This window comes from Synchiropus splendidus, chromosome 18 (assembly GCF_027744825.2).
Source record: "Synchiropus splendidus isolate RoL2022-P1 chromosome 18, RoL_Sspl_1.0, whole genome shotgun sequence".
NCBI lineage: Eukaryota > Metazoa > Chordata > Actinopteri > Syngnathiformes > Callionymidae > Synchiropus > Synchiropus splendidus.
The window spans coordinates 8,459,879-8,482,419 of NC_071351.1; the positions used below are offsets into that span (position 1 = coordinate 8,459,879).

Consider the following 22,541-nt stretch of genomic DNA (forward strand, 5'->3'; position numbering starts at 1 on the left):
ACTAATATCTATTTGAATGTTTTCGTAGTATCACTCCCGTCCGCTGGATGGCGCAAGTGGTTTGTCGTTATCGTAAATACGTTACTGCTGCAAACTTATTTAGACGGCACGGCATTTAGCCGCGTTCGCTAAAACGTATTACTTTAAGACCGATTTAGAGAAATATTAGTTTGCATTTAGGAAAGTAGAATAACACATGCTGGACAGTTTTGGTTCGTCGCTGAAGAGAGAGTCCTGGAAGTGAACCCGGTTCAGCTGTCGAGTCATTCAAATGCGCTTTGTGGCGAATGTAAGTAACTCCACCAAATAACGTCTTAACGCTGTAATAATAGTCTGTGGCATGTTTGGAACTACTGTAGTATTGACGCATTATTGGCGCTGGTAGCTTATAAGCCGGCATGTTTCAAGCTTTCACCCTTCCTTACATGGCAGTGAACGTCCACTGATGTGCCGCTGTTGACTATTTAAAGCTCACCGTCGTTTCAAAATCCATCATCTGCTTTCCCTACACTATATATTTACAGTTGAGATTGTTTAAAATGAAGCCGGTGTTTTGGTGATTATTCGTGTATGTCATGTTCTCTTATATTAGTAGACTTCCTCTTCATCCACATGCATATATTTCTCTGTTTTTAGTTAAGCAACAATGCTGAATAACTTCATTTGAAATGGTAAGAATCTGTTTGAAAGCTGTTTGTTTAAAGTGAATATAGATTAAGTTGCTACATTTTAAATGTTTTCGACGAACCAAAGCAGATGTACTTGTGTCTATTAAACGGATGTTCAGCTTGACTGATATATTTCTGTTAGAATAGACACTGACCCATTGCACCTCTGTCATCACAGGTCGGACACTGTCATTTTGGCTAAGCTGGAGAGTGGAGTTGGGCTGCTCCCAGCGTCCAGCTGTCAGACCTGCCAAGATGGGGAGACGGATTTAGAGAAAGTGGCAAACATGGACTCTAAATCTGCCAAGAGGACATGTGCTGTTCCGATCCACCTCCGTCCAGACTTGTTGGTTTCCTGTGCTGATCTGGTCAACTCTGAGTGGCAGAGGAGCCAAGCTGCTCGTGTCCACTCCCTGCAGAAGTCCAGCGCAGACTTCCCCGTGAGTCTGGTTCTCTTGGAAGGTCTGAAAGAGTCGGAGCGTCTGTTGGGACACGCCCGTCTTTCCCGGGTGGTGGGTCACAGCAGCAGCCTGTTTGTCGAGTCTGTGGTCGTGTCAAAGGCAGAGAGAGGGCGAGGCTTTGGCCGGACGCTGATGGAGGAGACTGAACGATACGCCAGACGAAGAGGCTTTCAGCGCTTGTTCCTCACCACGCACGATAAGCAGCATTTCTACGCCCACCTTGGCTACAATCTGTCAACTCCAGTGCAGAATGCTGGCGCCATGACGACATTTGTTCCCATGGAAATGCTCATGCGGTTCTGTCGGACGTCTAACAGCAGTCAAATGAGCTCCAGAGCTCAGCCGAAGGATGGCAGGCAAAACTCAACAGGTGTATGTGATGCTGAGTCAGTATCACCTGCGTCCATCTCACCCCCTCCACCACCTCTGCCTCCTTGTCCCTTCAACAAAACCACAAATCTTTCTTCTACCATCCATCCTCCTCCACCACCCCCACCCCTCCCACCTCCGAACCATGTACTACCTCAGAGTCAGCCTACCTCAACCCCTTCTCCTCAGTCTACTGAACAAGTTGTTCAAACTCTCAGTGAAACTCCCTACAGAGACGCCAAAGGAGTTCCCATCTTCTGGATGACCAAAGACATCTGAATAACCAGAGGAATGTAGGAAACAAAAAAGGAAGAGAAACCCTCAGGTGATTATTGAATGCTGTTTAACTGAAGACGGTTGTTCATTTTAATACATAAATAAAAAGACTTTAACATCACAGCCCTGTGTGTTGTGTATATGAACATATATGAAACATATGAAATGATGTTTGTGAGTCATTACCAGTGTGTGTGAAGGCATTTATTTACACTAAACAGATACACATTTACAGGTCCGTCAAAGCAAATCACATGCTCTTGTTATACAGTCAATAAAAAGTCCTCTGAATGGTCTGCTAAAGTTGCAAGTGAGTAAGGTTTCTTCTCAGCGCCTGAAGCTCCTGGATGAGTTTTGCAAGTTGTGAGGCCGCTGCTTTCTTCTCCGCAACAGCTTCGGTGAGCATTCGGAGAGCGCCACCCTGCTGGACTGGACACACACGGGACAGTTGAACATTCCTGCATGCTAACAACATCTGTATATGTTGGCTCTCACCTAGGAAGTAGAAGATGAGTAAGACTGTGAGCAGCAGCAGAGTGATGATGGCGCAGCCCATGGCATAGGCCCCGGTGGAACTTGGTGTCAGCATGTCCTGCAGACAGTTCTGCCACTTCTTTTTCTCGGGCAGACCTCGAACGGACCTGTCCTGGGTGTAGAGGTTTCCATTGCAGGAGGGAGTGTAGGCAGGGCGAGGAGGTCGACTCGCTGAAATCATCACCAAAGGTCAAACAATGGAGAAGTAATCTGAGTTTATTGAAACTTGAAATCACGTTTTGTGTAAAATGGAAGTGTTTTTTCTTGCTCTGATTTTACCTTTGTGGTTGTGTTCCGGGTGCGTCCTGTGCAGGTCATTGATGGACTCCACGGAGTGAAGTTCGATTTCCGTGAGATCTCTGTCACTGACCCGGTAGAGCTTCGGCGAAGTCTGAGAGGGAGGTCTGGACATTTCTCCTCCTTGTCTAAAGGAATTCCCGACACATTTGCCATGAGATAAACACTCATAATTCATGACTTTAAGGATGTTGTTGTTGTAAGTCTGTTCGCATCTATTATCAGAACAAGTTGTGGAGTTGAGGGAACTTGAAGTTTGACATGAAGATGCTAGTTTTGCAGTTGACACTTTGGACCAAATGAAGAGGTTGACACTCACTACTGCTCATCATTGGGGGAGGAAAGGAGCCGCTGGGAATGCTGGTCAGTGATAGAACAAACAGGTCACAGCTGATTTATCAGCTCTATTATTGGAGCTGTTGTTGGACCCATGAAGCCACATAGGAATTTGAGATAAGGGTCAGTGAAGTTTCACTAAATAAGTGGCTTGATGATTAACTTGGATCAAATGCAATGACCTGATTATCCTTCTGGTTTAACAGCTGGACAGATAGAGAGAGAATAAAACAGTTGAATAAAACTCACCATGAACAACAGCTTCTTCACAGGTCTGCTTCCCCCATTGCTGTCCAATGATCTCACTGGGAGTTTAAATCATCCCTAATATGGATGATTGAGGAGATCCAATGCTAATAAAATGAAAAGTGATGCAGCATATTCCAGAAATCCGCAGAAAAAGAAATGAAAAGAGTGTGACACCCTTCTGTTGCTCTGTGTTCTGATTTAGTTTCTGCCCGACAGAAGGACACATGGAAGCCCCCGCTCCCCACAAACAGCCTCCAGTCAGAGCTGAAAATAGCAGGCGAACCATGGAGGTATTATTAGTTTGCGTCCGGAAAGTATGACTGGATAATGAGAGAGACAGCAAGGGGTAACTAAGACTTAGACTTAGACACAGAACTATAATAATAATAATAATAATAACAATAATAATAATAATAATAATAATAATAATAATAATAATAATAATAATAATAAAGTAAAGATTAAATATACGAAATAAAAATTAAACTAGATTAAAATAGATTATAGCATCAGAGTTGGTGGTATAGGAACAGAGGTGGACCCAGAATGTCTTGCAAGAGGATGAATTAGCATTACCCTGTAATGCTTTATGGTATTTTGATTATTGCTATATAAATAAATACCCACCTAATAAACTCATTCGTCATTTAAAAACAGAATTAGATAGAAGTATTTTAATTGTTTAAATGTATTAACTGCCTTGTCTTTGAATTTTTGGTATGTTTCTTGTTAAACAAGCAAGAAAAAAAAACCGAACCACAGGACAAGGGATGTTTATTTTTGATTAAAGACATAAAACGCGAACAAGCGTAGTGTGTACTGATACACACTGCATTTCCCATGATGCTTTGCTCCTCAGTTGCTACACATGTTTATGCCAGGAAAGCAGAACTTGGGAGTCCGAAGAGTTACGGAGGAAGTGCGACCGACTGTGGCACGTGACGACTGCGACAGTTTGACTGGAGGTTCGGGTTCGGGATGTGGGCGCGGTGGCTGGTCCGGTGCGGGGGTTCGGGGCTCGGAGTGAGGGCTTCCAGGGATGGGTTGCTTCGGCTCTCGGGGTGTTCGGGGAAGAGGCAGCAGCTCCGGCAGGCTTCTGGAGCAGAGGTGGGTACAAGATGGAGTCGAGATTTGGGAGCCTTTCATGCGATATTGTTGACTATTTTTGCTCATGTGATGGACGGTATTATTTTCCGTCGCGTGTCTCCAGAATCACTTTGTCCTGTGGAAGTTTAAAGTAGATAGAAAGGTAGAAATAAACAAGGAAGCCGAGCAGAGAGTTCATGCATTATACTTCACTACTCATTGACCTGGAACCGTTCGTGACATTAAAACACGAGCGACTGATTCTGCAGTCGATGTGATGCTGTCAATGGGTTGTTGAATGCTGGAGACGTTCGCATTTGATCCAGTGGAGCCTTTTTCTTGGACGTTACACAACAAATTATTAGGGTGAGCGAGCAGCCTGTTTATCTTATCTGAGGTTTAAAGTCCTTGTGCAGACTGCAGTCGTGAACCAGATCACTCTAGCTGAAGGAAAAAAAAATCGGAATCTTGCTCAAAAGTGCCGACTCTCAAACCTATTATACACGCCCTGGACAGCCCCCCACATGGGCAAGTTCAAAGGTCACAAATGAAAATGAAACAGAATGTCATGTGTTCATGTGTTCCCCAGGGAGCGTTAAAGAAGACGCCTCTGTTCGACTTCCACAAAGCACAGGGGGGGAAGATGGTGGAGTTTGCCGGGTGGAGCATGCCGGTGCAGTACAAGGACAGTCACATCGTGTCACACATGCACACCAGAGAACAGTGCTCCATCTTCGACGTCAGTCACATGCTGCAGGTGGGCCCTTGTGACGGTTGGCTTGCATGTCAAATTTCCACCCATCATTTGAGTGTCTCTTTATTTAGACCAAAGTTCATGGAAAAGACAGAGTAAAGTTCATGGAGTCTCTGGTTGTTGCCGACATTTCTGAGCTTCAGGACAACCAGGTGAGCGCTTGCTTGTGTGGTGCCGTAGCGCTCTTGGGTTCTCATGTGTTCTCTGTGCTCCAGGGAACGCTGTCCCTCTTCACCAACAACAAAGGTGGGATCATAGATGATCTCATAGTCACCAAAACCGACCAGGGCTACCTCTATGTTGTCTCCAACGCCGGCTGTGCCGACAAGGACTCTGCTCTCATGAAGGTGAGCTCCTAGATCATGAGTAGTTTGTGAGATTTTGTCCAAGCTACTTGGTGTCTCTGGCAGGCAAAGCTGGCTGAGTACAAAGCTGCGGGGTTTGATGTCGATCTGGAGTTTCTTGAAGAGGCGCTGATCGCTGTCCAAGGTACTAGTCATAAACAGCCTGCCACTTTGCTGTCTATCTTATCATGAACTGTTGTGTTGAGGTTAAATATTGTGTTTTCAGGCCCTACAATGGCCCGGGTGCTCCAGCAGGGGATGACAGACGACCTCAGTAAGCTGACCTTCATGACCTCTACATTGGCTACTGTCTTTGGTGTCCCGGACTGCAGGGTCACCCGCTGTGGATACACTGGAGAGGATGGTGTGGAGGTGATGTCAGGAACTTCATTTTAAAATGTCAAGTGTTGTAAGCCTTTTTTCACTCTCCGTCCCAGATCTCTGTTCCTCAGTCCAGAGTGGTGGAGTTGACAGAAAAGCTTCTGGCAAACACGAGTGTGAAGCTGGCAGGTCTGGGCGCCCGAGACAGTCTGAGGCTCGAGGCTGGGCTTTGTCTCTATGGCAACGACATTGATGAGACCACCACACCTGTGGAGGCCACCCTTGTTTGGACCATAGGTGAAACACTCACCTTCACTCACACCTCCAGTTCATATCTGTGTGACATATCTTGCTATTAGAGGTAATTTTGCTTCACTTCTAATACTCGACTTGTCTCTAAAAACAGGGAAGCGCCGACGTCAAACCAAAGGTTTTCCTGGCGCTGACATCATTGTACCTCAGATCAAAGCCAAGACGGCGAGAAAGAGAGTGGGTCTGGTGTCCACTGGACCTCCTGTCAGACCACACACACCAATACTCAGTCCAGATGGAAAGGTCATAGGTCAGGAATCAAGTGTAATTTTATTTCCACCATACCTGGCCCCCTTCCTTGACATTCATTTCACAGTAAACATGACCAAATATTTGCAACAGTGATGTTTTGTTTCGACCGAAGCTGTGGTGTCCTAAAGATCTGTTTCTCTCAGGTGAGGTGACCAGCGGCTGCCCCTCTCCGTGCCTGAAGAAGAACATTGCCATGGGCTACGTGGACTCGGCTTTTGCTAAGAATGGAACTGCAATTCAGGTGGAGGTCAGGAAGAAAGCTGTGCCTGCCACCGTCAGCAAGATGCCATTTGTACCCACCAACTACTACTCAGGATAAACACTCAGCCTCACATCACTTCAACCATCTGGACCAAATCAGTGTTACCATTCTTAAAACCCTCAGTATCGACTGAGATAGGTGAAGAAGCTGTTGGTTTATTTACAATGATGTGTGTCTTGTATCACGAGACAAGTGAAGCGACACGCTGACAGGCTGTACATGAGAAGAACACTGTGTTTTTTTATCATAACCAAACAAAAACAGTGGTTGTATTTGGCCTCTTTCATTTGAACGCCTCTTGTGTGTGACGCACTAATAACAAATAATGATAAATCATTTTCTAACTTGCTGGTATAATGAAGTTTTCTCATGTGCACTACCTGATAATTATATATGTGATCAAGTCTTGCACTGCTTGAAAATGTGAGCTGTTGATTTTCAATAATGATATTTTTTCCTGACAATGACTGCTGATGAAATCTGTATTTTTAACACTGTGAGTCCTAGTTTTGTCATAGCTTTCTCCAGATTTCTCTTGACTGCTGTGTGTTTGATACTGTATTGTTTTCAAGAGCATTTTAAAAAGTAGTTATTTTGGCATTGAATTGAATAAAGGCTACTTTTCTACCTAAAGAGTTTTTCTTCATAAAGTGCGTCTTTTAAGTGGCTATGACTTTTATCTTCCCCTCTGCCAATCATTTTGAAGCATTGGGCTGAGTAATAACTTTATAATGTCAATATAAAAGGCACGTCCTTTGTTTATGTTATTTAAATCTCTTATTTGTGAGAAGTCAGCGTTGCCGTTTTAATTTTGTGTTTCGGTAGTCCGGAATATTCTTCTGTGAAGTCATTGAAATGACTTGAACAGATCAATCTGTTTCAAACCTCACATTTAATTTTCCTTCTTAAACGTTTGACATTCAAATTTCACTATGTATTTTGCTCGGCTCAGTTTGAGTGAAACTGTTTGCAAAAGGGGGATTTATCCGAGAGAAACTGGCAACCCCGCCTACCGGCGTGTTGGTGTGTATTGAGGGGAAGATGGTGGATACAGTGACAACAGCGTGCTCACAACTCCGCCCCAAACTCTTGGAGAAATACTTAACAACTCAACATGGTGTTAGATTTAGAATACCTGGAGACACCTGTAGATAATACACCGAGGAACTGCGACTGTTCGAGCTGAATTTAATCCGGCATCGAAGCGGTCTCTATGAGCTAAGTCCTAAGTTAGCATTAGCTCAAGTGTCAACAAAGTCAAACAGAGTCGGATTTTTTTCAAACTTCTGTCAAGATACGACCCAACTTGTCGACCAGGACCACTATCGGATTTGTTTGGAACTTCCTAACCGACTGTCAGTTTTCTAAAGAGTTGGTATTTGAATGTAAATAGAGCCGAGCGGGCTAACTGGAGCTAGCTTTAGGAAGGACGGTTGGTTGAAAGCTGCAATGCCGCGCAGCAAGAAAGGGAAGCGTGGATCCGGTAAAACAGGTAAGCGCCATTTAAATGTCTAATCTTAAAAGAACACGTTCGGCGTGTTCGTCCAATCGTATCCCATTTTGATCAATGGAATATTCATCGTCGGTAGGTGAAGACTTGTGCTTGTAGAACCATGCTATTTATAGAAGTAGTGCTTCGCCAACCTGGGACACCGATGGAGCTCAAAATGTGTTAAAATAGCGAGTGCAACTTATCATCTAAGTGTGTGTGTGTGTTTAAATAGTCGATGAGAACATGTGTAAATATAATGCCAATGTGCAGACTTCAGCGCTGGAACACCATACATGTGCTGATATAGGAGGAGCCTGACACTCACGTTCTCAAGTGACGTTACTCGGAAGGCATGCACGTGTATACATGCACACACTGGTACAAATGTGTGGAGATTTTAACTTCTATTTGTTTTCCTTTCATTCGCCATCATCATAATCATTCATAAATCCATCCATTCATGTTTCTTAAATCCCCCCTATATTCCATCTCTTTCACCTCTGCAACCATACATCATGCAGGCTCTTTACGTCAAGAGGTGCTTCAGCTGCAGCTGAATAAGACCTTGCAGAAAGGTAACTTGAAAGATTCCTGATCTCAAGTTCATGCCCGACTCCAGGCTGTTTTTACTGCTAGCAGCAAACAAGAAGCTTGGTGCCCTTTACATGTTGTTTTCGTCTGACTTCGGCTTTGCGTAACATGCGATCTGGCTCATATTTCAATGGCCCTGCGATGGTGTTCACCTCATGTGGCGCATGTATTGGATATTATTTCTTCCGTTGTGGCATAGATGAACTTGAATAGTGAGCTTGTGAGTGGCAGGAGGAACCTTGTTCTCTGTAACCTTCACCTGGCTTGATTGTCTTATTTGCATGTTCCTCCTGTGTTGACATTATCATCACTTTTGCTTTGCATTTCAAGAGAACCTGAAACTGCAGGCTTAATCCTGTCAGGAAGCAGCCACCCAACACATGAATGCATGTTTTTGGTGCCGCTAGTCTGAGTGGCTCCATTGTTCGGGTGGAATTAACATAAGCGTTTCGATTGCCGGTGATTGGCCTCATTGTCTTGCGTGAATGAAATTGGTGTCAGGACTCGGCTATAGTCAATGAATGAATCTGCTTTGAATGAAGGGATCCGACCAATCGCAGAGGTGAAGCAGGAGTTCAATAGTGTTTTGCCTGCCCACCAGTCGCTACACAGTCACTCCTCTTTGGCCCTGAGCTGCAATTTGTCAGAGGAGCTTCCACCCCTGCAGCTCGGAGGTATTGCCTTGTCAGCAGAGGAGTAGAATAGTGCCGAAGACACGTGACTCGCGGCATGGAGCTCCTGAGGTCTAGCATTACTGACGTGAGGGTGATCCGCAAACCAGGTATGAGCTCGACTGTCTGTGGGGTTCACCATCATGGTGTTCTCACATTATTAGATTTAAACCAGCGGTATGGTCAAGCCTACAACGTTACAGAAACATTCTCGTGTATCAGAAGTTTGCTGTTTGTTTTCTTTGACAACAAACATTTTACAACTTCTGCAAACTGTTATATTTACTGTGAAATCTAAATAACTGAAGAAGAAGAGACGCCCTGTGCTAAGAAATAAACCCCTGTATTATAAGTGTTAACTCAAAGCCATATATGGCAGAAAGAGAGTCTTACCCGTTCATATTAGCTTATAAGATGGTCTTAATGGCTTAAATTCACATTTGAGCTGTAGTTCAGTCATCTCATTTTCAATATAACCAGTCTCCCATTCGGAGTCATTGCTCTGATGTTAAACTTTGTATTAGTTGTGGTACCTGTTGCAGTTTTAAATACATTACTGTTAAACTGTTGTCTGTTTTTGGGTTCCACTGCAATTCTGACCTCTGTGTAGCCTTGTCTGACCCTGTTGACCTCACCTGAGCCTAAACACATGCTCACATGCCTCTGATGATTCTGGACTGTACGCACCAAGTCAATGGACCTCTGAATGGTCACCATTAAACAGTGGAAAGTCCTGAGCTCGCAGTAGCTTGAGGGGTGGCTTTGCTCAGTCTCAGTCACAGTAGTAGTAGTAGAGAAGATACGTACATTTTTGTTACAGTTGGATTGGAACCTTAATATTACGGCAGATAATACTCCACTCATGAATCATACAAATGCAGACTGACAGGAATGAATGGCAGCAAATATTTCACATGATCTCAGTGACTTCACACTTACATTTTCCTGGGAAACGCTTTCCTAAAGCTTCTCTCTCTTTAAGGGATGAAAAACGGGGTGAGAGGCGAGTCGGGGACCAGCGACGAAGAGCTGACATCTGATGTTCTGAGCCACTATAGCAGTGCTAGCGAGGGCACGTCTGTGGTGGACGATGGTAACGGTGAGTTCAGCCCCACATATTGGCGACTCTGAACTTGATTTAAGTTGACTGTGAATGTGTTTGGTGGATTCAGGAAGCGAGCAGGTGGATGAGTCGACGGCTCAGGAGGAAATGGAAGACAAACTTAAACAGTGCATCGACAATCTGATGGACAAAAGGTGAGAAGGTCTTAGTGAACCGTGACATTAGATCCCCATAACTCCAGGGCGAGTTGGAAAGACTGTAGTCAACTTTGAATATGTCCACTCCATTCAGTGCCAAGACTCGCCTTGCGGCTCTTGAGTCCTTGCGTCAGGCCTTCTCCTCCAAAGTGCTCTTGGACTTCCTGGCCGAGCGGCGCTTCACGGTGAGCGACTGCCTGGAACGAAGCCTAAAAAAAGGTGAGACTGAAGACTGAGCAGAGTACTTGACAAGGATAAACTCTTGGTGGCGCCACGTGTCAGGCTGCGAATATCGTCTAATAAGAGGTATGGTGTGTCCTGCAGGAGGCGGTGAGGAGCAGGCGCTGGCTGCCACAGTCTTCACGCTGCTCTGTATTCAGCTGGGGGGTGGCGACGAGGCTGCGGAGGGCTTCAAGATGCTACGCCCGATGCTCACCACCATCCTGAACGACAACACTGCCAGTATCACGGCGCGCCAGTCTGTAAGTGCTCAGCTCCTCAGTCAGCAACATCTCTTTTATCTGTGCTGTAGTCTGAGCTGTTCTGTGTTTGTTCCTCAGTGTGCCAGAGCTTTGGGAATGTGCTGCTACATCTCTGCAGCAGATGATGGCGAGGTAAGAAGAATCTATTTTGGGGATTGCTCATGCATTACTTTTGCTCACGCCTCTTTTATTCGGTGCTGTTTCTTTTCAGGACTTGGTGAAGTCACTGACCCTCCTGGAAGGTGTTTTCAAGTCCTCCTACCCCAACAAAGAGGGAACACTACCCACGCCCAAACCTGGTGTTCCAGGCCTCCACAGTGCCGCCCTGCAGGCCTGGTCCCTCCTCGTCACGCTGTGTCCGACGTCCAGACTGACCGTTCTGCTCGACCTGTAAGTGTCTTCAGTGAAATGAAGTGGCTCCTCCCTTTTATTAAAACCACCACCGATGTCTTTTTTTTTCCAGTCACCTCCCAAAACTCCAGGCCTGTCTGGAAAGCAATGACGTCAACTTCAGAATTACAGTGGGAGAGACGATTGCCCTGCTGGTGGAACTGGGCCGAGATATTGATGAGGTTAGAACACTGCTATGTTCAGTACGAATAGAAGAATTCAGTTGGTTGGTTTTGAAGCAAGAGGACTCGAAGATAGACGGAAAATGAGGAAAGAACATGAAACGTGAAAGTTCTCACAGTGACAGGATCACAATGTTAATGAGTGAAATCTTGACCATCGATGACTGTCGTGCAGGACTTTGACGTGGACGACGTGGACGAGCTATGCAAAAGTTTAAAGGGTTTGGCCACAGACGGCAACAAGCATCGAGCCAAGAACGACCGGAGGAAACAGCGTTCCATCTTCAGAGAGGTGCTGCATTACATGGAGGTAGGAGGCAGACGCAGTTGGTGGCGTTTCTCCTGTCAGTTACGGGACTCGGCTGATCCTCTCTGCTCTCAGGGTGAGGAGTTCAGCGAAGAGAAGATCCGCTTCGGAGTGGAGAGCGTCTACATCGACAGCTGGATGAGGAGTCGGATCTACGACGCCTTCAAAGACATCCTGGAGTCCGGAATCAGCCTCCATCTACAGGTCAGTTGGGCCCCCCCGAAATAGATGGGAGATTCCAATGAATTTGATATAGACAAATGCTGACATGAGTGTATTGTTGTTGCAGTACAACCAACTGCTGCGGGACATCTTTGGCCTTGGCGCGCCAATCATCATCGACGCTGCTGTCAAAGCGAACAAGATCTCACGGTTTGAAAAGGTAGCAATCGTCACACAACTCCAGAGGCTTTCTAAACTTGGCATTAACGGAGTGTTCTTTGCTTTCCAGCATCTGTTTAACTCTGCTGCCTTCAAGGCCCGGACGAAACAAAGGAAAAGGGTCAGAGACAAGCGGGCGGACATCATGTGAGGTCCTCATCAGCTCGGAACTTGGGAAGCCATCGGATAGAAACTACAGAAAAATGCCTTCAACTCTTCTCTCACCTCTTCAAGAGAGCCGTGGTCTTCATCTCAAACAGAAATGTTTTGTGATGTTTTCACTCGTGCATCTGCTCAGCTCTCAGACGTCAGTGTTTTTACCGGTTGACTGGAGTAACTAAGCCACTGTGTTTTCACCTACGCCGCCACGTCACTTTTGTGTCCTCTTGTGAAGTTGTTACAGTTCTTCTACAGTTGATGTACCACCTGACTATTGAACCATAGACACGCCTGTGTGCTAAAAGGGCTAAAACACTGAGAGTAAATGTGATATCTTTTAAGAAAAAAAAACCCCAAGATGCTCCAGCATCTTGATTCTATCAATAAAAAGCCTTTTCTTTGTAACTTAATCTCACGCTGGTGCTCAAGCTTCTTCTCTCGTTTGATCGCAGGATACTTGAAAACGTTTTCAACCCACACTGTTTAAAATCCTTACTTAGCCACCAAGTGCTGCTCATTGACATTTTTTCCAGATCTGCAGAACGACTCCCTGAAAATTGTGTTTCCCATCTTGTTTTGAAGTGGCTTCTAACCAGGAAATGAATTTGGTGTGTGTTTTAATCAAACCCTAGAAGGGACATTGCCTAATTAAAAGTATTTTTAAAATATTTTTTGAGAGTAAATCTACAGTACATTTAAATTTTTTGCTGGTCTCTTGTATTTTACTTGGTAATTTATGACCATGGCCGTACCGTATGATTTTTAAGACTGATTCTTTTCTCGTGAATGTTTTTAAAGAGTATTTAATCACACTGGATCCTCATGTATGTTGCAGTCGAAGGGGCTCAAGGCTGCTCATATGTTTGTTTATTTACAGTCTGAAATGAAATATCACACTGAAGGTCACTTTACAAACACAACAGTTCATAAAAACTACATACAGCTAAACCATTGTATTGTTCTGAAGGATGAGTTGCGGTTCTTGTGGCTTAATAACAGAAAATAATGTAATAAAAACATTGCTAATTCAAGTATTGTGTCTCACTTTGTGTCAAACTTATTGTCTTCCCGATAGTGACGTCATTAATTCTGTAGCATAAAGGATTGAACAAACGTGAACTCGTAATTCGCGGGAGATAGTGGGTTGTACCAATAGCACTTACGAACTCATAAGCAATATATAGTCGTTTTTAAAATATATATGATCAATGAGTAAGGCATTTTCTTTCAGTGTTTGTTTTTTTCTGCAATTATATACACAGTTTGAATCAATAAAGCGCCAGAATCCTGTTTTTATTTGTATTCGTTCGCCACACGGCTCGGTTGGTCTGCTGCTTGCACCCCTCTCATATAGGCAAAATTGGTATGATCCATTCAAATCCAAGATGGCGGCACTGCACCTCTAACTTGTAGCGAACGCTGATTTTTGTTGTTGCTATTTTGGGGGGTTTACCTGTAAATATTCCGACGGAAGCGAACGTAAGCGAGCGGAATTTGCACAGTGTACAAGATGCAGTAGTTGTTGACCAAAGTAGCGGCGTTGAAATCTCAAATGAGCCCTGTGCTTTGCAGCCTGTTATGGAGACCGCTGTCATCACAGGTGTGTACGAAAATGTCATCACGCCGTCAACGCCGCTCTCTGCTGCCGTGAGGGAAGAGAAGCTTCTGGATACCAAAGTCTTCACTGTTACGGCAGGTAAGCGTGCGTTATAGTTACGAAGTGTATGCTCTTGAACCAAATGCTATTTATATGCTGAACTGCACCGCTGCCGTTTGCTCTTATCGACTCGACGTCATGTCATGTTCATCCATAGACTTGATTTATTTTCTATTTTTGTGTCACTCTGATGACTTAGTTTTGTGTGTAGTTTATGTTAAACGCACGATTTACACGACTCTATCTACATGTCAACGCCCCCCAGAAAATAAACGTATTATAGTTTTGTTCTTTCGTTTATTTTTTATTGTTGTCTTGTTATAACGTGAGTACCTTTTGCTAGACCTGAGACCACAGGTGGACAATTCAATTAAACGTTCTTTCCTGTATTTTACATTGGTGGCATCATGTTTGAAGAACACAAGACTGAAATGAAACTTAATCTGATGAAATCAGGTCATGACATTATATGCTGAAAATATGTTCATTCTTTTTATCTATAGCTCAATGTAAATCAGAAGTACTTATTTTTAACTAGTGAATATCTACAGAACTAAAAAAAAAAAAACTTTAAAAGGCATTTTATGTCATTGTATTTATTATTCACAGAATCTAATTCAGAAAGAACAGAAATACATAAACCTCTTTCAAAGTTTTCAGAGTCTTATTGAGAATTAATTGAAAAATAAAATTTTCTTTTTGCACTAACCTCATTTGGGCCACATGAATACAGTCCTGGATGTGGCCCCCGGGCCGCAGTTTGCCCACCTCTGCCTTGGCTTTACCACGAACCGCTTTGTGTTTTACAACTCGCTCTCGGTGTGAATAGTCCTAGCATCAACTAAATCATGGCCTAGTGCGGAAATTGCTTTGGTTATGGTGTTTCTAAACGCGGCTGAAATCAGAATTAATTATTAATTTTCAGTGTTCAGTGTCGCTCATCTCATTGAGCACAGCAGGTTGCACGTCTGACTAACTGGGCTGGAAGCGGAGGAGCGTGATGTAGACAGCTGAAACTGTTTGACCCCAGCAGCTAAATCTGACTGCCCTTCTTAAGCAGCGCTCCTCTGCCTCCAGCAGCCAGACTCCATAGATCCAGGACATTAAAACTTACACCACCTCAGCTCAGCTCAGCTCAGCCAGCCAGGTGCTCTGAAACTGTCGAAGTAACCGAGAGGAGAACCTGTGAGTACTCACAGGTTCTCCTCTCGCAGGAGAAGAACCTCTCTGCTCATTTGGCTTCAGCGACACTTTCCTTATTTCGACATGCAATAGTGAGTGAGAAGGAGGCGGTGACCTGCTGACCTTGGAGCGTGCAGTTAGGCCTCAGGTGTCAGTCTGACTGATCCTTCTCCACAGGCCGTCGATGCACTCATCTCCTCAGAGCTTAATCGGGTTTACTGCTGGGTTTTAGAGGGCGAGAAAAGGAGTTTTCACTGTCACTTGTTGGCTTCACCTCATGAATTAAAGAGACTATGACTGATGTGTTCAATTTAAATGACAAAAAAATCATGTGGAATTTACATCATTATTTCATAGAAAAGGACAGTGAACTTTATTTAGAGGATTTTATCTGACAAAGCTGCTTTAAAACTGTGACATTGCTTGTCCAAATAAATGCTGATTTAACTCTGATAAAAAAGAAAAGATACAAAAGTTATTGTTTATGTAAGTATGAGAATATTACTTTTAATAAAATGTAATGAACATCAGTGTTGTGCAATTATTAGTTAAATCAATATTGAAATACTATACATTAGTATACTATTGATGTTTATTTATTATTTGTTTGGTTAAGATTTAGCATAAATGTCTTTGGTGCATCAGTTAGAGACCATCAAGAAATTCTAAAGCGGTCAAAGTAGTAGCCAAATCTTCAATAAGGCAATGAAAAACGACCATATTTAGGAGAGAGAATCGTGAAAAGGTTTTTCATCACACAAGACCAAGGACTGACTGTTTGTATAATGATTTAGAGAATAGAATATGACTAAATGATCATTTATTCACATTATTTGTAATATTTCTTCAGTAGCATCTAAGAAATGTGTCCAGACTGCTCCATAGTTCAAGTCAACTGTTTGTGAGACATGAGATACAGCAGACAGACGCCTCAATTTAACCCCAAAATAAAGCTGGCAGAGCAGCCGGTCAGACACCAGAGACCTGAAACATTGAATTTCTCATCTCTACACTTGGTTCACTGTCATATTTAAATGTAAACAAATAATGTTGTTGGAGACAAACTCCACTAATAAATTTCATCATAAAACAGTTTCAAGAGAGACTGTAGACTGTAGAGACTGTACAACACATGGAATAGAATGAAAATGTATTTATCGTGATAATTATCGGTATCGCCGAAAATTACAACATTTATCGCAATAACTTTTTTTGTCCACTTCGCCCATCCCGACTGTTCATTATAAACAGTGAAGTGTGTTGTTGAAAAAACAAGACATTGAGCTTGGTGTGTGGTTGAATGGAATCTGACTGAATAAAAAAAAAGTTAATTCAGGGCAGAAAAACAGTGAATTTCATTCAGGAACGCGCCTAAATATTGAATGTTGTTCAGTATTTTCTTTTTTTGTATGATTCTATACATTAATAATTATTAAAAAAAGATGGATACCACAGAATCCTAGCAGACTAGACATAGAGAAGCAGCAGGATGAACTAGAATTTGACAGGAATAAAATAATGTCATAAAATTTCAAATATATATTTTAGTTCACCAAAATATTAAAATCTCAAGATAGTAGTAGTTTTTTGTGGGAAAATATTGCTGTAAAATCTACATAAAATTACCATGTAGGTTGTTGTCGTGAGGTGATGAATCACTTCTCACTCTCACTGTCAGCAGCTCCAGTTTGACTTTGACATGAAACAGGCTTCAATCTAGAATCCGTTCCTCTGTGAGAGACTGGAATTCCAGGTTTTATCTTCTATTGCTGTGTTCAGTCTGACTCCTCCTGCTCTTGTCCTCCAGAGTGGAGTCAGACTGACCTGGTGCGTGGGTCCAGGCTTCGCTTCCTGCAGCAGTGGACTCTGGTCACCGACCCAAATGACCCGAGGAGCATCACAAGCGTCTCGCCTCCAGGACCATGTGTGCCAGTGAGCGGAGAGTGAGTCTGTGGTTGTGGTTGTTTTGAGTCTGCAGTAACAGACAGGTGCCTGAGTCTGACTGACCGTCTGCTCCTCAGGATCCTCAGCTCCTTCTCTCCAGTCCAGAACCTGCGCGCCGTCATCAGGGAGGCGGGAGCCCACCAGCTCCTGGAGGTCAGGCCCCGCCTCTCGCACTCATCTGTGTCACGTGACTGACGGTTGTTTGGTTCAGATCTGGGACGCGCACGGCCTGCAGAAGTGTCTGAACCTGACAGCGCTCAACAAGCACGGGCGAGTGTACGAGGATGGTGAGCGCCGGGCCTCTGTCTTGCCTCAGCTCTCATGCTAAAGGCTGCTCTCTGCACCTTTCCTCAAGCTCAGTTCGGTGCTCTGTCCTGGTCCCACTGCGAGAACTGGCTCCTCTACGTGGCTGAGAGGAGCAGAAGCGCTGCTAAAGCGGAGCGAGAGTCCGCCTGGCCCAAGGTGAGGGACCCACGCTCTCCTCAGCAGTCTGGTGCTCCGCCTCACGAGTCCTCTCTTCTGGCCGACAGGACCGCAGCGTGTACTGCGAGGACTGGGGAGAAGCTCTGAGCAACAAGAGCACCCCGGTGCTGTGCGTGCTCCACCTGCAGAGTGGGGCGCTCCGGGTGCTGGACGGGGTCCCAGCAGAGGTCTCCCCTGGACAGGTGAGGAGCCGCCCCCTGCTGCTGTCCTGTCAGAGTTTGACTGTGTGTCCAACCCTCCCCTCCCCCAGGCTCTGTGGGCTCCTGGAGGCCAGGCTGTCATTTTCGTGGGCTGGTATCATGAACCCTTCCGACTCGGACTCAAGTTCTGCTCCAACCGCAGGTATTTGCCAGAGTGATCGTGTATCATGGCTCGAGATCGTTTGCTTTGGTCTGAGCTGGCCTTCAGTTTGTGAGTGCTGTGATCTGTGCACAGAAGAAAGTCAGGTTTGATGGGAATAAAATAATGTCATAAAATTTGAAATATACTTTTTGGTTTCAATAGTTCAAAATATTTAAATGTCCCCAAACATGGACAAACAATGGACTCCCAAGAACTCCAACCTCAAAATTGACATAAAAGATATTGTTCAGGCAATGAGAGCTGTAGTTGGCTGCCAAATGTAACTTGACAAGTAACTTGTAACTAACTTAGTTACTTTACTGATGACTTGAATTTAAAAGTAACTAAGTTACGTTTTGAGGGAGTACTCAGTAGTGGGTGTTCACTGTGGCAAGACTGTTCACTGCTGACAATTGAATGAATCATAACTTTTATTCAGATGTGAAATGCGTCCCATTCCCCCAGCTCTCAACAGCAGTTGTTCAAACAAAACACCATTTGGTTTTGAGTCCCTGGCAACACAGCACAAATATGCTAGTAGTATTTGAGAGTGCTGTCTGTCATGATGCTGTTCTCACCTTCTTTGTCCTTGCAGGTCCGTGTTGTGGCGGCTGGACCTGGAGGGTCACTGTGGTGAGCGTCTCAGTTGCCCCGTGAGCCAGTGTGTCTCCTGAACCTCCCTGACTGGTCCCCCTCTGCAGAACGTCTCTCTGGAGAGAACCTGGCCGTGTCCAGTCCCAGACTGAGTCCGGACGGCTCCCTGCTGGTCTACCTGCAGGCCCAGGTCTTTGGGCCGCACAACCAGTGCTTCAGCCTGCAGATGGTATGTGTGGTGGGGACCTTGTTTATACTGCCTGGTGGGGACCAATTCCTGACTAAACACTATCCTCGTGGGGACCTTATGTCTTCGTGTGGACCTTTTGCCGGTCCCCACTGGTCCAAACCTCACTTTGAGGATGGAGACTTCAAAATAACTGGGTCATTATACTGAGGTTTCAGTTTAGTTCAGAGTCCTGGTTAAGGTGAGCTGTTTGGTTTGGCCGGTCCTCACTTTGTCAAGCCTGAGTTTGAGGGTTAAAACTACAAAATAGCCTGGTTATTGTAATTGGGTTTTAAGTTTAGTGTAGCCATTTGTTTTAGATGGTTAAGTTTGAGGGGAGAGGCTGGGGAAAGCATATCAATGTATGTCAATGACGGTCCTCACAAAGATAGGAAGACAAAGGTGTGTGTGTATGAAAATGCTGTGTTAAACAGTTGGTGCTCCTCCACAGCTGGACCTGAAGAGCTCGCAGACATCAACGCTCGTAGACGTCGTTCATCGCCCCAAAACTGGTGAGTTTGCCATCATCTGTGTGGCCTCACATGAAGAGGTTGTCACCTCTCTGGTCTTCACCTGTGAGGTGTGTGTGTTGCAGGGGAGTTCGCCGGCCTGTACGAAGCTCTGCCGGCCCACTGCTGGTCTGCAGACAGCCAGAGAGTGCTCTTCAGCTCAGCCTGCAGGAACCGGAAGGTGCGGCAGCTGCAGTGTATTCAAGCCTGTTTGAGTCTGACCTTGTCTCTGTCTCCTCAGGATCTGTTCGTGGTGGACAGAGCATCCAGGGAAGTCCGCTCCCTCTCTGATAGTAAGCCTCTTCCTGTCCACCCGCTCTCCTCCTCTCAGTCCTTTCTTTTCCCACCTCCTCCCACACCTCACCTCTCTACTCCTGTCCACTTCTGGCCTCCTCATCCTCCCCCGTCACCGGCTCCCCTTCCTCCTCCCCCCTTTCCTTCACTAGAGCCTGCTCCTCTTTCTCCTCCTCTGGATGCTTTCAAAACACATGTAGAAGGTATGGACACACACGGCACAGTCATGTTGACTCTTATTGCTCTTTATTTAAAAATGCACTTTAACCTTTGACTCTTCCTGCAGGACTCTCAGAGGAGAACCAGGCCTTTGGAAGCTGGAAGCTACTGACGGTCCAGAACGACGTGATGGTGGTCTGCTGCTCCAGCCCCTGCACTCCCCCGACTCTGGTGAGAGTTGTGGTGCTCTAGCGCCCCCATGCTTGCAGTGGAGGTTGTTCACATGAGACCCACGTGTCTGCTGTTGCAGCGTGCAGCTGTGCTCCCGACAGACGGAGGATCTGTGACCTGGAGGACGCTGCAGGAGCCGCTCAGAACCTTTGACTTCCAGTGGAGCAGTCTGGACGTGGAGCCTGGCCCAGACGAAGAGAACAGACACTATGGTGAGTGGAAAAACACTCCTCCATCAGCCGCACACTCCGAGCACTAACATCGAGTGTGTGTTCTGCAGCTGGTCTGGACTTTGGAGCGATTCTGGTCAAACCATCCAGAACCGTCAGAGACGAGAAGAGTCCCCTGGTGGTGTTTATACACGGTGAGACGTTTGACTGGAAAATGCCGCAGAATCCAACAGAGGCACTGTGGTTTCAGGAGGACCACACTCTCAGGCTGCTGCGGAGTGGAGCTGCATCACTGCTGGGCTGGCTGCTCTTCACTTCGCCGTGCTCATGGGTGAGTCCTGCCACGAAGAAGAAGCATGTCCAGGACTCAGGCCTTGTCTCTTCTGCATGAGGGGTCACAGTATGAAGGGGCTCTTGACTCAGCCCCTGCATACTGTGACTCCAGTCATGGTGTTTAGGAAGCCGCCCTCTAACTGGTGTCTCCTCACCTGCAGTGAACTACAGAGGCTCGACTGGCTTCGGTCAGGACAGCATCCTGTCGCTGCTGGGTGGGATCGGCCGCCAGGACGTGAGCGACGTGCAGGTGCTGCACAAACAGCCAACAGTAGCGGATCACACTGAGCTCCAGTCTCCTCTCTGACGTGCTTCTGCTCACCCAGCGAGCAGTGTTGACGGCACTCCACAGTGACCCCACCCTCGATGCCAAACGGGTGGCTGTGATCGGCGGGTCTCACGGAGGGTTCCTGTCCTGTCACCTTGTGGGCCAGTACCCCAACTTTTATGGCGCCTGTGTGGCCAGGAACCCCGTCATCAATGCAGCCACTCTGGTGGGAACCAGCGACATCGTTGACTGGTGAGTCCTGAAACACACACCAGAGAGGAGGGTCACGACTCTGCGCCTGATCTGCTGCTTCTGTTCCAGGCGCTACACCAGCGTGGGGCTGCCCTACTCCTACACCCAGACCCCCACTGCTGAGGCGCTGGCCACCATGCTGGAGAGGTCTCCTATCACTCACGTGGACCAGGTCAGAGCTTAGAGTAAACCAGTCCACACACCAAGACACTGAGGTGTTGCGTGTCCAGATCTCAGCTCCAGTGCTGCTGATGCTGGGGGGCAGAGACCGGAGGGTGTCACCTCACCAGGGTCTGGAGCTTCACAAAGCTCTGAAGAGCCGAGCGTCTCCAGTCAGGTGTGTAAGCGTCACTCAGGACTGGGGCAACCTGCCACGACACAAACTGACATTCACATGTTTCTCAGGCTCCTGTGGTTCCCAGAAGACGGACATTCTCTCTCCAGAGTGGAGACGCAGGCCGACTGCTTCCTCAACACAGTGCTGTGGCTGCAGCAGCACCTGTGAGAAACCAGAGAGCGCACGCTTGAATAAACCTTCCTCCTGACTGAAGCTCCTCACTGCACTGACTCTTTCACTCCTGAGCAGCACCTTTTACACACACTACTCAGAAGACCGGATGGCTTTAAGCAGAATAAAACATTAATTCGACAAAACAATAACGACTTCAACGTGCAGTCCTCGTTTGGTCCAACAGAGGGCAGCATCTACCCGCGTTCCTCTCTCCACCAAGCACAACGCCACAGTTCATAACCCTGATCTTGGTAGACAGGACAGTGGCTCACGTGTTGTTCAGTGTTCTCACCTGCTCGCCTGAGGTTCCTCCAGAAGTGTCACAACTCGAAATGATGATCAGATGATGACCAGAACCTGAACCCAGCATGCCTCATCTCCAGGGTCTATGGACTCAAAACCACATTAATATGAACTCAAACAAGTGACGGGCAACAGTTCGGTACTGATTCACACTTGTTTATCAGCTGCTTTTATTCACCTTATTCTCCACCAGTGTCACATAAACCATCCACAGCTTTCTACACTCGACTGAAGGAGGTGGCTGTGCTTGGGCAGGACCACAAAACAGTCTGGGTCCCCCAGCACTTTTGCTGCAGCCAATGAGGTCACTCTGATGTGGGTCAAGGTCACCACCGTGTCAGAGAAGGAGTCATCACAGAGAGGAAGAGCGCAGGAGGCTGGACACGACAGAGCCCGGCGCCGAGGAGAAGTTGACGGCTCCCAGGTCCAAGTTGTGGCGCGAGTGGGCTGCCGAAGAGAGATGAGTCATTGTGGAGCTTTGAAACAGAGGAAAGACTCATGCGGCGTGCATGTAGGAGTCAGAGAGACAAAGGGAGGAAGACGGAATGTTTTCACTAGCTGCAGACAAAAGAAGCCTTGAGGAGCGGCAGAGAGCTCAGCTGCAGAGGACAGAGAGGGGCGCAGCAACAGGTGAGGGGGTGGGGGAG

The 22,541-nt window shown here is 46.1% G+C and overlaps 6 protein-coding genes across 19 annotated transcripts in view; 4 read left to right on the forward strand and 2 right to left on the reverse strand.

The window, feature by feature from the left end:
* Positions 1-93: 93 nt before the first annotated feature.
* On the forward strand, positions 94-1,881 carry LOC128749980 (N-alpha-acetyltransferase 80). Its single transcript, XM_053850042.1, has 2 exons — positions 94-289; positions 847-1,881. Coding segments are annotated over exons 1-2 (933 nt in total). The 5' UTR covers positions 94-287; the 3' UTR covers positions 1,778-1,881.
* A 177-nt stretch (positions 1,882-2,058) lies between these two features.
* si:dkey-20d21.12 (uncharacterized protein LOC556245 homolog) lies at positions 2,059-3,383 on the reverse strand. The gene is made up of 4 exons (XM_053850279.1): positions 3,191-3,383; positions 2,588-2,733; positions 2,270-2,479; positions 2,059-2,203 (listed from the first exon to the last, which is right to left on the reverse strand). Exons 2-4 carry the CDS (start codon positions 2,718-2,720, stop codon positions 2,073-2,075), a joined length of 474 nt encoding a protein of 157 aa, XP_053706254.1. The 5' UTR covers positions 2,721-2,733; positions 3,191-3,383; the 3' UTR covers positions 2,059-2,072.
* Positions 3,384-4,130: 747 nt separating this feature from the next.
* On the forward strand, positions 4,131-7,131 carry amt (aminomethyltransferase). Its single transcript, XM_053849854.1, has 9 exons — positions 4,131-4,297; positions 4,866-5,033; positions 5,102-5,182; positions 5,246-5,377; positions 5,441-5,519; positions 5,601-5,746; positions 5,812-5,992; positions 6,102-6,257; positions 6,403-7,131. The coding sequence occupies exons 1-9, from the start codon at positions 4,169-4,171 to the stop codon at positions 6,576-6,578; spliced, it is 1,248 nt and encodes a 415-aa protein (XP_053705829.1). The 5' UTR covers positions 4,131-4,168; the 3' UTR covers positions 6,579-7,131.
* A 182-nt stretch (positions 7,132-7,313) lies between these two features.
* On the forward strand, positions 7,314-13,467 carry ifrd2 (interferon-related developmental regulator 2). 3 transcript variants are annotated; one of them, XM_053849204.1, is made up of 13 exons: positions 7,314-8,013; positions 8,535-8,588; positions 10,258-10,374; positions 10,448-10,532; positions 10,630-10,754; positions 10,860-11,017; positions 11,096-11,149; positions 11,229-11,407; positions 11,481-11,589; positions 11,765-11,899; positions 11,972-12,100; positions 12,186-12,278; positions 12,348-13,467. In XM_053849204.1, the coding sequence occupies exons 1-13, from the start codon at positions 7,971-7,973 to the stop codon at positions 12,426-12,428; spliced, it is 1,362 nt and encodes a 453-aa protein (XP_053705179.1). In that variant the 5' UTR covers positions 7,314-7,970; the 3' UTR covers positions 12,429-13,467. The 3 variants fall into 3 exon arrangements, with proteins under 3 accessions (XP_053705179.1, XP_053705181.1, XP_053705180.1); XM_053849206.1 differs by lacking the exon at positions 8,535-8,588; XM_053849205.1 differs by lacking the exons at positions 7,314-8,013; positions 8,535-8,588 and adding an exon at positions 8,624-9,385.
* Positions 13,468-13,822: 355 nt separating this feature from the next.
* On the forward strand, positions 13,823-21,715 carry zgc:136971 (S9 family peptidase). 4 transcript variants are annotated; one of them, XM_053850409.1, is made up of 22 exons: positions 13,823-13,915; positions 14,009-14,132; positions 17,083-17,218; positions 17,297-17,372; positions 17,431-17,506; positions 17,575-17,681; positions 17,750-17,884; positions 17,953-18,044; positions 18,640-18,677; positions 18,746-18,867; positions 19,316-19,376; positions 19,460-19,554; positions 19,615-19,870; positions 19,954-20,057; positions 20,137-20,269; positions 20,338-20,421; positions 20,478-20,558; positions 20,722-20,810; positions 20,887-21,080; positions 21,150-21,252; positions 21,311-21,417; positions 21,486-21,713. In XM_053850409.1, exons 2-22 carry the CDS (start codon positions 14,015-14,017, stop codon positions 21,583-21,585), a joined length of 2,307 nt encoding a protein of 768 aa, XP_053706384.1. In that variant the 5' UTR covers positions 13,823-13,915; positions 14,009-14,014; the 3' UTR covers positions 21,586-21,713. The 4 variants fall into 4 exon arrangements, with proteins under 4 accessions (XP_053706384.1, XP_053706386.1, XP_053706387.1 ...); XM_053850411.1 differs by having other exon boundaries at positions 19,615-19,666; XM_053850412.1 differs by lacking the exon at positions 13,823-13,915 and having other exon boundaries at positions 17,431-17,495; positions 17,580-17,681; positions 21,486-21,715.
* The window catches only part of LOC128750143 (flotillin-1), a 76,042-nt gene continuing 74,448 nt past the window's right edge, over positions 20,948-22,541 (reverse strand). For 4 of the 9 annotated variants that reach the window (XR_008413026.1, XR_008413027.1, XR_008413019.1 and 1 more), the window contains 4 exons: positions 22,073-22,341; positions 21,884-21,977; positions 21,475-21,579; positions 20,948-21,087 (listed from right to left, as the gene is read on the reverse strand). The gene's annotated coding sequence lies outside the window, so the exon portion shown is untranslated. Of the gene's footprint in view, positions 21,088-21,468; positions 21,580-21,883; positions 21,978-22,072; positions 22,345-22,541 lie in introns of all 9 variants that reach the window. The other 5 variants (XR_008413020.1, XR_008413025.1, XR_008413021.1 and 2 more) reach the window with 4 other exon arrangements.